The 14,421-nt window shown below is 47.5% G+C and overlaps 1 protein-coding gene across 1 annotated transcript in view; it reads left to right on the forward strand.

The window, feature by feature from the left end:
* LGR6 (leucine rich repeat containing G protein-coupled receptor 6) overlaps positions 1-3,517 on the forward strand; it is a 45,026-nt gene extending 41,509 nt beyond the window's left edge. The window contains exon 14 of the mRNA XM_008072791.2: positions 1,764-3,517. Within this exon, the coding sequence (XP_008070982.1) occupies positions 1,764-3,019 (1,256 nt within the window). The 3' untranslated portion in view covers positions 3,020-3,517. The remainder of the gene's footprint in view (positions 1-1,763) is intronic.
* The last annotated feature ends 10,904 nt before the right edge of the window (positions 3,518-14,421 follow it).

The raw sequence follows: 14,421 nt of genomic DNA on the forward strand, positions 1-14,421 counted from the left end.
CCACTCACTTCAGCCTCCCAAAGTGCTGGGATTACAGGCTGAGCCACCGAGCCCGGCTTTTTTTTTTTTTTGACTTGAAAACCCACAGGATTCTTTCACACTGCCACAGAAATCTCACCTCTGAAAATCAGTAATAAATAGGGATGAAGTAAAAGAGGAAGTTCCAAAAGACAAGGTTAAACTTGAACTTGCTTCTAAAATAGCTCATACAAAATGGTCAAATAATTATGGCACATCCATATGATGCAATATTTATCACACAGTCATTGAAAATATGTTTTTAGGAAGGCTGAGGTGGAAGGATCGTCTGAGCCCAGCAGATCGAGGCTGTGGTGGTTGTGAGCATGCCACTGCCCTCCAGTCTGGGTGACAGAGTGAGACTCCAACTCAAAAAAAGAAAAAGAAAAAGAAAATATGTTTTGGAGGAACTTAAGGATATGAGAAAGTCTGCATAATAAAAATTTAACTTAAAGAAAATATGGCCACGTGCAACGGCTCACGCCTATAATCCCAACAGGTTGGGAAGCTGAGGTAGGAGGATTGCTTAAAGTCAGGAGTTTGAGACCAGCCCAGGTAACATAGTGAGACCTCCTCTCTACAAAAAATGAAAAAGTTAACCAGGTGGTGTGAGCCTATAGTCTTAGTTACTTAGACTAAAGAAATAGTGTATCCAAAATTATAGGGAACGGACTCTGGAGAAAAAGTTAGAAAACACTAGGATCTCACCGACCTAGTGAGGAGCCCATTTGGAAAACTCCAGAAGGCATCTGTATTTTGATGTACTATACTTGGCATGCTTTATCTCCCTAATACTGATTGACAGATAAATATTCAATGTGTTCTGCACCCCTTTCACAGAGCAAAGGAAAGCCAGTCTGGTATGGTGCCAACTCATCCACAGTGGAATCCTTAGTGCATCACTGGGCACTGACTGGGAGAAACTGAGCCCTAGGCCAGAGTACTGTCTGAGCAGCCCCTCACACCTCTGTGTCCCTGCCCCAGCAATGTCCCCCAAATCTGATGCCTTCTCTCTTCCTTTATGCCAGCTGTCCCTTCCTTTCTTTCAAATGCTGTTCCTTTACTTAACACTTCCTCAGTGAGTGGTTTGCACTGCATTAATTTGTGCTGTGTGTATGTTTATATGTGTTTTTCTTTTCTTTTTTATTTTTTGAGTTGGAGTCTCACTCTGTCACCCAGACTGGAGTGCAGTGGCCGCTCCTGGCCACCGCAGCCTCGAGCTGCTGGGCTCCGGCGATCCTTTCGCCTCAGCCTTCCAAGTAGCCGGAATTACAGGCATGTGCTACCACGTCTGGCTGTTTTTGTTATTTATTGTAGAGATGAGGTCTCGCTGCTCAGGCAGGTCTCGAACCCGCAGGCTTAGGCAATCCACTCACCTCAGCCTCTCAAAGGCACGGGATTACAGGCTGAGCCACCGAGCCTGGCTGTGTTTTTATTTTCTATGTGTTTTAGGAGGAGAGCTAGTGTTCACCCCACTTGCAGCCCTTTGGAAGAAGAGCTGTGTATGTACCACTGCTCCTCCCTAGAACCCTAACTCTGAGACCAGGTCAGCATTTCTCAGGCTGGGAGTTCTCTGAGGGCAGAAATCAGGTTGGCCTCCCTCACACTAGGAGTTCTCTGAGAGCAGAGGCTATGTTCATCTCCTCTTGACTGAAAGTTCTCTGAGTGCAGAGGCTGACCTTGTCCCCAAGACCTGGTCCCAGCAGCCTCTGCCCAGGGGTAATGTCTGATCTTCTCTCCTACAGGCCCCTTCAAGCCCTGTGAGCACCTCTTTGAAAGCTGGGGCATCCGCCTGGCCGTGTGGGCCATCGTATTGCTCTCCGTGCTCTGCAATGGGCTGGTGCTGATGACCATGTTTGCTGGTGGGCCTGTCCCCCTACCCCCGGTCAAGTTTGTGGTAGGTGCAATTGCAGGCGCCAACACCGTGACTGGCATTTCCTGTGGCCTTCTAGCCTCAGTTGACGCCTTGACTTTTGGCCAGTTCGCGGAGTATGGAGCCCGCTGGGAGATGGGGCTGGGCTGCCGGGCTACCGGCTTCCTGGCAGTACTTGGGTCGGAGGCCTCCGTGCTGCTGCTCACTCTGGCTGCAGTGCAGTGCAGTGTCTCTGTCTCCTGTGTCCGGGCCTACGGGAAGGCCCCCTCCCAGGGCAGCGTTCGAGCAGGGGCCCTGGGCTGCCTGGTGCTGGCAGGGCTGGCCGCGGCCCTGCCCCTCACCTCAGTGGGAGAATATGGGGCCTCCCCGCTCTGCCTGCCCTATGCCCCACCTGAGGGCCAACCGGCAGCCCTGGGCTTTGCTGTGGCCCTGGTGATGATGAACTCCTTCTGCTTCCTGGTAGTGGCCGGTGCCTACATCAAACTCTACTGTGACCTGCCACGGGGTGACTTTGAGGCTGTGTGGGACTGCGCCATGGTGAGGCACGTGGCCTGGCTCATCTTCGCAGATGGGCTCCTCTACTGTCCCGTGGCCTTCCTCAGCTTCGCCTTCATGCTTGGCCTCTTCCCCGTCACGCCCGAGGCCGTCAAGTCTGTCCTGCTCGTGGTGCTGCCCCTGCCGGCCTGCCTGAACCCACTGCTCTACCTGCTCTTCAACCCTCACTTCCGGGATGACCTCCGGCGGCTCTGGCCCCGCACCAGGGCCCCAGGGCCCCTAGCCTATGCTGCTGCCAGTGAGCTGGAGAAGAGCTCCTGCGATTCCACCCAGGCCCTGGTGGCCTTCTCTGATGTGGATCTCATTCTGGAAGCTTCTGAGGCTGGGCGGCCTCCTGGGCTGGAGACCTATGGCTTCCCCTCAGTGACCCTCATCTCCTGTCAGCAGCCAGGGCCGCCCAGGCGGGAGGGCAGCCATTTTGCAGAGCCAGAGGGGACCCACTTTGGGAACCGACCACCCTCCATGGATGGAGAACTGCTGCTGAGGGCAGAGGGAGCGCCGCCAGCAGGTGGAGACTCATCAGTGGGCGGGGGGTTACGGCCCTCTGGCTTAGCCTTTGCCTCCCATGTATAAATGTCCCTCCCTGTTCTTCTCTTCCCATCTCTTCCCTCCCCCTCTCCTCCCTCTTCTGTGAATGATGGCTGCTTATAAAATAAATACAACCAAAACTTAGCAGTGTGATCCATAGCAGGATGGCCCAGGCCCTCGCTCCATTGGTCTCCTCTCTCCTGTGACCCTTGCCACTGAGTGTTCTTGTCCTGGTTTCCCCTCGGCCTTCCTCAGCCTCACCTTCGTGCTGGGCCTCCTCCCTGTCATGTCTGAAGCTGTGAACCAGAGACCTGGAAATGTGTCAGCTTAAGGGAAATGAAGGAAGCATGACCGTGAGAGGATTGAGGGGACTGAGCAGGCCCAGGATCAGGGCACAGTGGACAGGGAGACTTCACAGAGAAAGTTCTGGAAGGGGACCTCCCCTGTGACTCACGGATAGGATACAGAATGTATTCTGTGTCCCATTTATCTTGACATATGTCATGCATAAAGACTGCCTATTAAGCTCTGGAAGAGATTACACAGGATGTCTCTTTTTTAGAGGTTCACAGCGCAAGTTAGTGTAGTATAAAGCCCCCGAGGATTCCTGCAGTAGTAAAATCTATTGACTTTGTTCAGCCCAGTTCCCCAAATTATTTGACAACAGGTTTTTGTTTGCTTGTTCGGCTCTCATAGAATAGGTATCAACAGCACAGAATTTAGCACTGTTCTCTCCCAGGGAGCTCGTCTCTGTACCACTTAGTGCTACCGAGGGATGTGACAAAATACCACCACTTCTTGAAAGCCCTGATCCTAGGAGTTTGAGCTGGAGTGAAGTGCCAGAGGCAACTGATGATTCCATTAACCAGGAGAGATACTCAACACTCTACCTCCCACCCCTCCAATCCTACTCCGGGAAGGATGGAGAGGAGCCTGCCTTTGTGTTTCCAGCCTCAGACTCCTGAGTTGAGGTGGGAAGAAAGGGTTCCTTGTATGTGCTTCCACCCCCTACCCCAAGCCCAAGCACCAGTGAAATTTTTGCCCACAGCAAGAGGCCATGTTGCTAGGTCCCGGGAGGCTACACACAGGGAAGTTTGTGGCTGTTTGGGTTTCCACTGGCTCTGAGTTGCCTCCCTATGGTTCTCCATCAATTGTCCCTACCACCTCCTGCCATAAGTCGGATCCTCCCTTCTGGTCTCACTTCCTGCCCATTCTATGGGACAGGGAACCCTTAGCCAACAAAGAGGAGGGAAGCATTGTAGGTATCCGGGATTCCTGGGTGCCTCAAATACCTCAAATAGACCACTGACTCCTCTGCCTCTCCTCTCATGACCTTTCTATTGTATGGTTTACTAAGTGTCTCTGAGCGTTTCCAGAGTGCCTCACCCCACCTCCCTACTTCTTCCCCACTCCCCTTTCCCCTCACCCTGCCCCCAAAACACACACACATTCAACCTTAGGGAGAAGAGGTGAGAGCTGGGGCATCCTTGCAGACATAAAAGGTGATTCTTGCAGTCAAAAAAAGAGAATCCAAAACTCTGATTTTCTGGGTGAGATTTGTCCCAGGACATCCTAACATCAGTCATATCAGAAGAACAGGAGTCCAGAATCCTGAGACTCAATGGAACACATTCTCCCTCTTGAATCCTAGTATGGTCCTCAGCCAGGCCCTGTCCGCAGGGGCTCTACTATTAGGACAGCCCTGAGAAAATCCTTCTCCTAGTTTCAAAGTTCAAGTTTCTGCAGCTTAGCTTCTCTGCTATCTCCCTTTTGCCTCCAAGGCCTAGTGGGAATTCTGATATAGGTCAACAAGGCTGCCTAGGCTGGTATAGAGGAATGAGGTAGAGACGGTGCATGGAACTTGACACATTTCTAAATCTTGTCTGACTAGCTGGGTTGCCTGGGCTCTTACAGGCTCTAAAGCTGAATGTGCTGACTTTGTAATCCCAGAAGAACCATAAGGTCCTAGCATGAAGTTAACCTCAGAGTAGACATTTACTAAATGATGGTAGATTTATTTATCAATTGTTTATTTGAGAACACCTGGCCTCCCAATTTTCCCTGGCTGACCAAGAACCCTCGATGGAAGGAGTTTGTTCTACTTTGGTGACTCTTTTTTTGTTATTTTGAGTGGGGTTCTCACTCTGAAGCCCTGCTTGGAGTGCAGTGGCACACCCATGGCTTACTGCAGCCTTGACCTCCTGGGCTCAGGTCATCCTTCTGCCTCAGCTTCCTGAATAGTGGGACAACAGGAGCACACCACCACACCTGACTAATTTTTTTTTTTTTTTTTTTTTGAGTAGGAATCTCACTCTGTCACCCAGGCTAGAATGCAGAGGCATGCTGACGGTCACCATGCCCTTGACCTGCTGGGCTCAGGTAAATCCTTCCACCTCGGTCTTCCAAGTAGCTGGGACTACAGGTGTGTGCCACCAAGCCCAGCTAATTTTTTGATTTATTGTAGAGATGAGGTCCAGGCGGGTCTCGAACCTATGGACTCAGGCAATCCTCTCACCTTGGCCTCCCAAAGTGTGGGACTATAGGCATGAGCCACTGTGCCCGACCAATTCTTTTGACGTTTTGTAGAGATGAGGTCTCATTATGTTGCCCAGGCTGGTCTTGAACTCCAGGGCTTAAGTAATCCTCCTGCCTGGGCCACCCAAAGTTCTGGGATTACAGTCATGAGCCACTGTGTCCAGCCGAGAATTGGTGACTTTTTCAGGGAAAAGAGTTCTCTGAGATGCTCCAGGGATGACAAAACTTGTATGATTTTTAGGAGTCTTGACTTTTAAAAAGTCACTCCAGGCTCCTTCTTACTCCCCACTTGGAGTCAGGAGTTGGCATTGAGATGAAGCACAGTGGCCTTGTGTTAGAGGTTTAGGAGTTATAGGAACCTGCAGGTGGCCTCTTCTATGAAAAGGCAGCTAGTGATTTCTGGCTGCAAGCTCTAGAGTGGCACCACTGTCACCTTATAGTCTGCTTCTAAAGATCTGGGAATCTGCTGGTTAGAGGAGCATTGCTAGACTTTCTGGTACAGGGGAGGGAGGGGAGGTGTTTGCCATAAATGATGTCCATTACTCAAAAAGTCTAGTAGATGTTGTACACTTACCCAAAAGAAGGATGTGCAATAAAGTTTCTTTGAGGTTTTTTTTTTTTACCGAATTTCTAGCAGGTCCGTATTCACTCCTTTGGTTGTCTCCATTTTGAGCAGGAGGTTAGGTTATGAAGATTGTATATATCTTTGATCACAAAATAAAAAACCAATTATTCAATCCGTGCAAATGCATTTTGTTTGGTTGACACAAATCTTCTGAAATAGTGTCCACGGGGAAGAATCTGTCCAAGGGAGCTGTGGTGATGGAAACGTTGAGAACTGCTGACCTGGTATGCACTGCCCTGGGCTCTGCATGCTGTGCCTTGGCCACCAGCACCAACCACAATCTGCTCTCAGAGCAATTTGTAGAGAGTAACTTCTCATGATGCAGCTGGTTTTTATAAGCACCTTGTTACACACAAAGAGGGAAATCCAGAAACTTCGGAGCTGAGATTAGAAGACTATGGATTGACAGACCCTGTTGCTGGGCCTTCTTCTCCCCTCCTCTGGCCTCCAACCCCTTCTAGTTTCCCTTTCCCAGGAGAACATAAGTTTGAAAGAGTAAGGGAGCAGAAGAAGGAAGAGCTGACAATGAGTAGACCTGAGTGAGTGAGGATGATAGGGGGTTACTAGGACCCTCGATCCTTTCTGGAACCATCTCCTCTAACTACCTCTGCTCTGGTTTAGCAAGTTCTCTCACCTATCACCTTCCATCCACCACCCCTAATCACTTCTGGGGTTCAGTCCCATAACCTCTCCAGCTGTGTGAAGTATATAAGCTGTTAAGATGTAAATATTTGGATTCTTCTGTATAATAAAGCACCAGTGAAGTACCATGTGCATCTCTCAGCTTTCTGCTATCTCTGGTGGAGCCATGAAAGTGACCAGAGTGCTGAGGCTCTTCCTTAACCTGTTTTCTGAGTTCTGGAACACCCAGGGCTCAGCTGAAAAGGTTCCAGATAGAAGTTTGTAGGCATCAGAATCCGTTTCACTCACCCAAACTTATGTGCCCTTGGTGTGGTTGGCGCTGGTTAAACATAGAATAGTCTAAAGAAAGCACTGAGCAGGTTGGGCTTTCTACTACTCAGACCCCGAACACCTTCTCAGACCCAAGCTTACTACTGGGATTTCCTGATACTGTGAGCCCCAAAGAATCAGCTTGTTTTCCTCTCCTTGGGTAAACTTTCTCACCCACTCTCTGCCTTGAGAATTTCCTCCCAAGCCTCACTTTAGAATGGGACGATGCCCCCCAAGACAACCAGGGAGCCCCTTCTAAAGGTAAGGCAAAGAGATTGAGTTTAACAAAAACCTTCAATCATGGGAACAAGATACTGGACCCAGAATGACATCAGGGCCTCACTGGCCTGGTATCCAACTGCCTTCTGAGAGGACAATTGGTGCCTGCCTGAGCATCTGCCCTCTACTCTTCTAGAAAACAGAGCATTCCATCCTTCCTTCTAGTCCAACTGCAGGGAAGGCCATTTCCTCAGCTGTTCTTCTTAGATAGTTTAAGAGAAAGAAACCCAGTGGTTGACTGGAATAAGTGAGTGTTTCTTGAGAGGATACATGTGGAGCAACAAGGAAGGCAGAATCTCAGTAAATCCCAGGCCAGAAAGAGGAGTGGGGCTGGGCATCATGGTATCTGAAACCAGGGGTCATTCTGGATTTGAGGCAGCCCTCAGAGTTCTGGCCAGGAGGGATCTGTGGCTGGTCACTCTGGTGCCCTCATTAGCAGGCTCACTCACTCTGTCACCCAGGCTGGAGTGCAGTGAAATGATCACAGCTCACTGCAGCCCTGACCTCCTGGGCTCAGACAATCCTTCCTTGTCAGCCTCCTGAGTAGCCCGGACTACAGGTATGTGCCACCACGCCTGGCTTATTTTTTTAATTTATTTGGAGAGACAATGTCTGACTATATTGCCTAGGCTGGTCTCAAACTCCAGGCTTCAAGTGACCCTCCCACCTCAGCTCTTATCTACCTGTTTCTCAACCACCCCTTTTTGTTTAAAAATCTTTTTATAAATTTAACTTTTGAGTAAGTAATACATTCATATGGCTCGAATAACATATTTTAGTAGTCTCCCACCCATCCCTGTCCCCATTTGCTCATTTCCCAAACCTTACTAGTTACACTGTTATTAGTTTGTTTGTTTATTTATTTATTTATTTATTTTGAGTTGGAGTCTCAGTCTGTTGCCCAGGCTGGAGTGCAATAGCAAGCTCACGGCCACGGCAGCCTCAAGTTGCAGGGTTCAGGCAATCCTTCCACCTCAGCCTTCCAAGTAGCTGGAACTACAGGCGCCCACCACCAGGCCCGGCTAATTTTTTGATTATTGTATAGACAAGGTCTCACCAAGTTGCCCAAGCTGGTCTCAAACCCCTGGCTCAAGCAATCCTCTTGTCTTGGCCTCCCAAAGTGCTGGGATTACAGGTATGAGTGACCTGTACCTGATCACCACTGTTATTATTCTTATACATCCTTCCAGAAATTTTTTATGTATATACAAACAAGATACACATATACATATATGTATATATATATGCATGTGTGTTCCAACAATTAAGTTCACGAACTCATCCTAGAAAAAGTGCTACCTACCTCACTGCTGGATATCACTATGGTTGCCTTTGAAGTACTCCTCTTAGGAAGCTATGCACCAGACACCAGTGCCTAGTCCACCCGTCAAAGCAATTTTGGAACTCTTTTTCTGGAATGGCCATCAGAGCCATCGTCGTATTATACTCGGTGTGCTGAATGTCATTAAATGTCTTCCTTTCAATACTTTCTTTATCTTTGGGTAAAGAAAAAAAAATCATTGAGGGCCAGATCAGTTGAGTAGGGAGGGTGTTTCAATACTGTTATTTGTACAGTGCTGTCAACATAAGTGCATAGTGGTGAGTTCAAAACTTAATTGTCAGACCCCAACAAATAATGGTGACAGCTCTCTCTGATGGCCATTCCAGAAAAAGAGTTCCAAAATCGCTTCCTAAGGGGAGTACTTTGAAGGTGACCATGGAAATATTTATCAATGAACTATGCAGCACTTTTTCTAAGATGGTTTGGGAAACTAATTGTTGGACCTTGTGTATAAGCTTTTTTTTTTTTTTTTTTACCAAAGGTAGCAGATCACAATTCTGCTTCTGCTTTTTTCACCTACTAATATAGCTCAAAGTTTTTTCATATTAGTAAAGAAAGTATTCTCCTTTTTTTTACAGCAGCTTATATCCCATTATGTAGATGTATCATATTTTATCTTACCATTCTTCTTCTGATGGACATTGTGCTATTTACTCTTTTGCTCTTACAAACAACATGGTAACAAGTGACTTTGTATGTATGTAATTTAGCACATGTGTAAGTATATCTATAAGATAAATACCCGGAAGTGAAATTACTGGGTCAAAAGAATAATTCTGCCAGGTGTGGTGGCTCATGCTTGTAATCCCAGCACTTTGGGAGGTGGAGGCCAGAGGATTGCCTGAGCCCAGGGGTTCAAGCCTGAGCAATTTGGCGAGACCTAGTTTTTACAATTAAAAAAAAAATTAGTCAGGCATGGTGACACACACCTGTAGTTCCTGCTACTCGGGAGACTGATGCAGAAAAATCGCCTGAGCCCAGGAGGTCAAGGCTGCAGTAGCCATGAGCATGCCACTGCACTCCAGCCTGGGTGACAGTGAGACACTGACTCAAAAAAAAAAAAAATTCTAAATGATGACAGCTTTACCTCACTGCTTCTTTTGACTCATAGTTTATGTTTCTATTATACAGTAGTTAGTCTATTCATAACTTCTGTTACGTGCGTCTCTCTATATCCCTGTCCTTCCTCAAAACCTCTATATGCATCCTTTCAGTTTCAGTTCCTGGGATCACTGCCTTGGTTTGATTTTTGTTTTGTTTTGTTTTCTTGAGTCAGGGTCTCACTCTGTCCTCCAGACTGGAGTGCAGTGTCAAGATCACACTCACCGCTGCCTTGACTTCCTGGGCCCAGGTAGTCCTCCTTCCTTAGCCTTCCGAGTAGCTGGGACTCCAAGTGCATGCCACCATACCCAGCTAATTTTTGTTTTGTTTTGTTTTTAGAGACAAGGTCATACTATGTTGCCCACGCTGGTCTCAAACTCCTGGACCAAAGGAATCCTACCACCTCAGTCTCCCAAAGTGTTGGGATTACAAGCGTGAGCCACCATTTCTGGCTTTTTTTTCTTTTTAAAATTCTCAGAGCAATGTTCTGTAAGATTGAGAGATAATCAGACTAGCCAAACTTCTCTTCTATCCTAGGCCAAATCATGGGTCAGTGACTAACAGGTTGACCACTCTTAGGCCAGGCACCTGTTCTGGTTCACTAAATTGTAACGTGTGAATAGGGATGTTTATGTGGAGTCGTATTGGACAAAATATGACCTCTCAGGGCTTTCCCCTGAGGGGAAGAGCTGTGGGCAGAGTGGCTTTTCTCAGAAGGGACAGTAGACACAGTGTGAAAGTTTCCTGAGAGCACAGATCATGCTGATCTTATTCTCTACTGTAACTGCAATCCTTATCATAGGGTGCAGTGCAAACAAGGTACCCAGTTAATTTCTGCTGGAAAAAAAAAAGAATTAAGAAATTAACATATCTAGGTGGCACACACCTGTAATCTCGGCCCTTTGGGAGACATTGGATAACCTGTCCTCCCTGACATACGAGTTGGACAGAGCTAGATGCTCTTTGGGAGCAATGGAGGCGGCAGGGGCGACTTGCCAGGAAGCAAGGAGAAAGCAGAATGTGTTTCTGGGCATTGCATGTCTGTATCCATTTCCCCAGGCTCTCCCGGGGTCCCCTGGCAGCCCGGTGCAGTCCGGGACTGCAAGATGTCCTGTAGCCATCCATCCTGGGGAGCAGGCTCTGAAACCACAGCCCCACATCCCCTTCTTGTCCTTCCCTCCCTCAGGCTGCCCCAACCTAAACAAGACAACCTGGACAGGGGGGCCACACGCTGATGGAAAAATACACACTTGGCTGGAAAAGGAGCTTTATTTGTATGTGTTGAATTCCCGTAGCAGCCGAAGGATAAATAGCTAGTTCCAGCCTCAGCTCAGAGTCTGCCCACAAGGTGGGTGGTAAAATCTGTTCTTATTTAGATAGCTTTTGGGGAGAGGAGGAGAGGGGGGTTGGGGGTAGCAGGAGAGAATTTGGAATCTGTAATGTTTGTATGATCAGTCATGGATGTCATCTCTCTTTAATTAGGGGTTTTGAGTTGAGAAACCTTGCTCAGCTTGCTTATCCTAGGAACAGAGCAGATAGGCAAGTAGGCAGTGGGCAGAACAGCTCCTTACGGTCCATCCATGGTTGGATTGCCGTCTAAGCACTCGATAAACAACAGCACGTGGCCGGGAGCAGTGGCTCACGCCTATAATCCCAGCACTTGGGGAGGCCCAAATGAGAGGATTGCCTGAGCCCGCAGCTTCAAGATCAGCCAGGGCAACTTGGCCAGACCTCATCTCTACAATGAATCAAAATATTAGCCAGGCATGGGGGCACATGCCTGTAGTTCCAGCTACGTGGAAGGCCGAGGCGGAAGGATTGCCAGAGCCCAGCAGGTCGAGGCTATAGTGGCTGTGAGCACGCCACTGCACTCCAGCCAGGGCAACAGAGTGAGACTCTGACTCAAAAAAAAAAAACAACAGCTGGGCTCGGTGGCTCAACCTGTAATCCCACACCTTTGGGAGACTGAGGTGAGTGGATTGTCTAAGCCTGCGGGTTCAAGACCCGCCTGGGCCACTTGGCGAGACCTCATCTCTGTAATAGATCAAAATGAGCCGGGCGTGGTAGCGCGCGCCTGTAGTTCCAGCTACTTGGAAGGCTGAGGCGGAAGGATCCCCGGAGCCCAGCAGGTCGAGGCTGCGGTGGCCGGGAGCGGCCACTGCACTCCAGTCTGGGCGACCGAGTGAGACTGCAACTCAAAAAAACAAAAAACAAAAAACAACCCCCCCCAAAAAAATATCAGCACTGTGTCAGACCCTATACTGGGTACTTTACATATGTCATCTCATTCATGAGTTACGCACCATCATTATCCCATTTTACAGAAGTGAAAACTAAAAAATAGAAAGCTTGCATACCCAGACACGGTGGCTTAAGCCTGCAATCCAGCACTTTGGAAGGCCGAGTTGAGAGGATTGCTTGAGCCCAGGAGTTCAAGACCAGCTTAGGGCAACATAGTGAGACACTGTCTCTATCAAAACAGAAACAACTAGTTAAAAAAAGAAGAAAAGAAAGCTTGAGTAGAGCAGTAAGGTCACACAATTGGTAACACTGCCAGGGGTGGAATCAGGTCTTTCTGACCCAAGTCCCTGCTTTTAGCCCTTTTCTATCCTTCACTGGGCTGGGAGTAGGGACCTGTGCTTTTCTAATCCTCAGGCACATCACTTCTGTTCTCTAGCCCAAGTCCTTTGTACTTGCTAAGGCAGAGAGATGGATAGATGACTTCTAATAACTTTTGCCTCTGGTATTTCTTGTGATTAGAGAGAAAAGTCCCATAATTATAGTTATTATATCCCTAGCACCTGGAGTCAGACAATATGCACATAAACAAGTGAACACATTTTCAGACAGGTACAAGTGCTATAAAGAAAATTAATAAGGATAATGGGCTAGAGAATATCTGAGGCTCCAGGGCTCCTTTAGATGGGATAGACAAGGATTTTTGGAGGCAGTTACATTTGAGCTAAGACTATCATGGGAAATGTAGGAGGCAGAAGATATAGATTATGGGAAAGCTCTGAAGTAGGAACGAGCTAGGAGTGTTCAATAGATTGGAAATAGGCCAGTGAAGCTGGAGTGTGGTATATAAGGGGTTGAGGGCATGCAATAAGGCTGGGCAGATAGAGCAAGCAGGGGCCAGATCGTGCAGGGTCTCATGGGTCAGGGAAGGAGACTTGGTTTTTGTTTTAATTGCAAAAGAAAGCCACTTGGAAGGTTTAAGGAGGGAAACCAGATCTGACTTACATTGTCCAAAGATTATTCTTGCTGCTGTGAGAAGCACAGACTATCAAGGGTCAAGGAACAAGATAGAAGGCTGTGGCTATAGTGCAGGTGAGACATGATGGCAGCTCAGACTAGATTGTTAGAGGTGGAGATAGGGAGAAGCTGGTAGAGCTGACCAGACTTGGTGATAGATGTGTAGGTGTTTTGTCCTACAGGAAGTACTCTTTTCCTACAATTCCCTAAGTCCACCTCTCTACTTCATAGCTAGGTTTAACTTAGGCCAATCAGTATATGGCATTTCCCTGGCCATATACAATGGCTGCTTGTACAGGGTGGCCCAATCACAGGGACTTTTGTTCCCTGTGGCATGCTGAATGTGAATAAGAATGTACATAACCCTGACTGCTAATGGTAGTCCCCCTAGGAGAAGAAACTTGAGGCACAAACAGCCTGAAAGCAGATACTATGGATGGAAGATTGGAAGAGATCAAGATTTTGATACTGTTGAGCCTCTGAAACCCAGAAATTCATTTTATCTCAGGCTTGACTCCTACATTCATGCATACTTAAGTCAGGTTTGGGGCTCCTAGATATCATTAGTGTATCAATTAGGATGCTTTCCATTGTGAGTGAAATCCAACTCAGACCGGACAAAAAAGGACTAATAACAGATTATGAGAAGTGGGTTCAAGAATTTTGAAGAAGTTAGAAATTTATATTTTTTAGTTTCTGCTATCACCAGTCATTAATGAATTATATAAATTAATACTTCTTATCGGCCAGGCTCAGTGGCTCAGCCTGTAATCCCAGCACTTTGGGAGGCCGAGGTTAGTGGACTGCCTGAGCATGCGGGTTCGAGATCAGTTTGGGCAACTTGGCAAGACCTTGTCTCTACAACAAATCAAAAATTAGCCGGGCATGGTAGCACATGCCTGTAGTTCTGGCTACTTGGAAAGCTGAGATGGAAGGAACGCTGGAGCCCAGCAGGTCGACACTGGGGTGCCATGAGTGTGCCACTGCATTCCAGCCTGGATGATAGAGTGAGACTCCAACTCAAAAAAAGATGCAATATCTACATTCCTCAAAACATCTTTCACTTGGCATTGGCAACCTCTTTTCACTTCAACTGATTTCTGGTTAAATGTGTTACTTCTGTCACTTAATAGAATTGTAAAGTCAAGTGAATTATAAAATTACAAGTAGGAACTCAAATTTGGCATCTAATTGTTTAGAGTAGTACTTGACATGAAATGATGCTAGGAAGAGGAAGGGATTATAACCTACTTAGATCATCCAGAGTATTTGGTTAATCTCATATCTGAGTTTTTCATCATTACATTCTCAAACACTAGCATAATACTTGGTACATAGTAGGTGTTCAATACATTTGTG

Source organism: Carlito syrichta, unplaced genomic scaffold (assembly GCF_000164805.1).
Source record: "Carlito syrichta isolate Samal-C Ts95f unplaced genomic scaffold, Tarsius_syrichta-2.0.1 Scaffold315412, whole genome shotgun sequence".
Lineage (NCBI taxonomy): Eukaryota > Metazoa > Chordata > Mammalia > Primates > Tarsiidae > Carlito > Carlito syrichta.